General features: G+C 51.3%; 1 protein-coding gene across 1 annotated transcript in view; it reads left to right on the top strand.

Annotated features, from left to right (window-relative positions):
* The first annotated feature begins 234 nt into the window (after nt 1-234).
* fam171b (family with sequence similarity 171 member B) overlaps nt 235-2,791 on the top strand; it is a 12,044-nt gene continuing 9,487 nt past the window's right edge. Inside the window, exons 1-3 of the mRNA XM_005742225.1 lie at nt 235-748; nt 1,402-1,635; nt 2,602-2,694. Coding sequence (XP_005742282.1) covers nt 550-748; nt 1,402-1,635; nt 2,602-2,694 — 526 coding nt within the window. The 5' untranslated portion in view covers nt 235-549. The remainder of the gene's footprint in view (nt 749-1,401; nt 1,636-2,601; nt 2,695-2,791) is intronic.

Below are 2,791 nucleotides of genomic sequence, written 5' to 3'. Positions count from 1 at the left end.
AAAAACGTGATTTATTTAAAGATGTACAAAGTATAAAGAATTCCCTGTATGATCCGAAGTGTTGAGTCCCCAGTTTACCGACAGAGGGCCGCGCAGACCCCGATGATGTAACAGCATGTTGGGTCTCATCAGAGATGACGCAGAGAGAGGAGCGCTCACTCTGACACTTTTCCCGCGGACAGTAGAGACTCTTGTCAAACAGTAACATCCATGAAACGTTAGAAAACAGCGGCAGTGCTTCTGCTCCAGGTATGTTTACTGATACACGCCCTCATTTTGCTTAATCTCGATTACTGCACGCATTCCTCTAACAGAGTGAGACATCGCGGTTTATATAGACGATCTTCCGCCCCACACGCCCAGCCTCAGCACCAGCGCATCTCCTCTCCGCGGGGTGCCTCCTCCTTCTTTCGGCACCAGCATCACAGGAACCCTGACAGACACACAGACGGAGGGAGGGAGGGACGAGGCCTCGGTGATCGCGCTCCCCGCTCCAGAGCTCGATTCCTCGCGGTCCGTTATGTCTTTGAGCCTGCTCCCCCTCTCGCCATGCCCGCCGCTGAACGCCACCCACCGCCGCTGCTCCTCTTCTTGCCGTCGCTGCTGCTGATCTCCTGCCTGGATGGGGCGGCGAGGGCAGCAGCGGCACTGGAGGAGGGCGGCGGCCTCACGGCCGGGGCCGGAGACCCGTCCGGCACCTACACCGCCGCCTCTAGCCGAGCCGCCACCCTCTCGGCTCTATCAGCAGGTAAACATAAACAAAGAGGAAGGGGGTGTTTGCTGGAGGATGGAGGGGGGTGGAGGATGGAGGAGGGGGATGTCATTGTTACTGAAAATGGAAATCAGCTGCAGAGGAAACAGTGGGGCATGACTGATGGTGCAGGTGCGTTAATAAAGGGGGCTTTCTGCAATAAATTAGGAAATCAGGAGCGCACTGATACACTGCTGGACTGGAATCAGACAGTCCAGTGTAATAGGATTAATAGGAGGAATATGGAGGTGTGGAGGATTAGGCTTTTATCTTTTTGGCCTGAGCAGGTGATGTCTTAATGGGAGACAGGGAGGGAGGGGAGTGTGGTAATCCTGTGCTGCTCTGCTGATACAGTAAGTAAAGTCTGTGTTTACATCCTGTCCCTAGTGAACACACAAAGGACAGCTGAGGCTGTGTGTGTGTGTCCGTCAATAACAGCAAACAGTGCATTGTTTATCTGGAAGCTCGTATTTAAAAGTCAGACTGCATCTCTTCTGTGCTGTCGTTCGGTTCCTGGATGTATTTTTCCACCCTCCCCGCAGAAGTGCTCGCCTCATCACTTTTTCATGGCGAGAGAAAGGTTACGGAGCACGCAGGAGGGACACGTGCAACCCAGATCTCCTCTTTTTCCTCTGGCATCTTCTTTGCAGAGCCTCAGTTTGCCCTGAAGGTCCTGGTGAGAGATCTGGTGACCCGCCAGCCCCTGTCGGGGGCTTCGGTGGACGTCTACGTCAACCACACCTTGAGGACTTCTGCCCAGACCGGGGAGATGGGGGAGGTTCTGCTCTGGGTGCCGTACAGCCCGGGCCTCGGTCTGACCCTGCTGGGCAGCATGGGAGGCTACGTGCCCAGCCTGCTCCCCTGGAGCACCAATAAGAGACCAAGTGAGTAACCAGCAGAGGTGGGCAGATCGAAACAATTACTGATATCAATACTGGATCAATACTTTATTTCTATCCTCAAAGTTCAGTATGTAGCCCACTGAATTTTATTAAATAATTTTAATTTTCAATTACCAAGTAAATACAGGGCAGATATTACCAATACCAATACTGGTATATCGGTACTGGTATTGGTGAGTATTGTTATTGGTCTAAAGTGCTTTAGAGACAGAATTCAGAAAGTGGGCTCACTGCCAACCTAAAAATGACCAAACCAGTAAATAATTTTTTAAAAGGTGACGTAAAAAACCCAAAAACAAGACTGTGGAGCTTACAGTATTGCTAGCACAGTTCCCACACACTCAGACACACACAAACACACTTGCCTGCATTATTCATTGTCATTATAGATTAATGAAGTGTCAGCGACAACACACAACTTGTCTCTGAGGTTTGTCCACGATGAGGCGATTTATGTTCCCAGTCGAGTGTAACTGAGCGTGGCGTCCTGTGCTCGCCTCATCGATCGCTCTTGGAGTCGAGGTGTCTGCCTCAGGCCGGCATGAGACCTATGCTTGTCTCAGCAAAGTGTCTTTGTCCTGCCAGAGCAGGGGGGTGGTGGGGATGTTTTTATTCTGCTGGCCTTAGTGTGGAGAAGGGGCAAGGGAGCAGGTGGTGATTCAAAGGGAAGTGGGGAGCAGGTGTTATGGAGGAGAAAATGCAGGAAGGGTGGGGGGAACAGTTGCATTAGCAGAGACGCCTCCCTTTTGTGGTGCTGAGCCAGACAGCTGAACTCTGCTGTGCTCCAATGTTTGGACGCCCTCTGCTGTTGGATTTGTAGCTCTACAAGCTACCAAACCAACAAACAAACACACCAGCAGATGTTATAGGTCATGAAAACCTGACAGATCGTTGTTGTTCTTCTGTACTTGTGATTGGCTCCTGATCTTTCTCTTTGTTCTCTGGCAGTTTTCTCCTCTGTCACGTTGCTGCTGCTGCCTCACAGCCAGGGGAACATCTGGCTGTATGAAGACTCCGTGCTCATCACCGGGAAGGTACCTGGTGAGTTCCTTCTCACACACACACACACACACACACACACACACACACACACACACACACACACACACACACACACACACACACACACACACACACA

The sequence above is a fragment of the Pundamilia nyererei genome, unplaced genomic scaffold, assembly GCF_000239375.1.
Source record: "Pundamilia nyererei isolate P.nyererei 1_Seehausen unplaced genomic scaffold, PunNye1.0 scaffold00118, whole genome shotgun sequence".
Lineage (NCBI taxonomy): Eukaryota > Metazoa > Chordata > Actinopteri > Cichliformes > Cichlidae > Pundamilia > Pundamilia nyererei.
The sequence above is the reverse complement of the archived record's forward strand: the minus strand, read 5'-3'. Positions and strand labels throughout refer to the sequence as shown.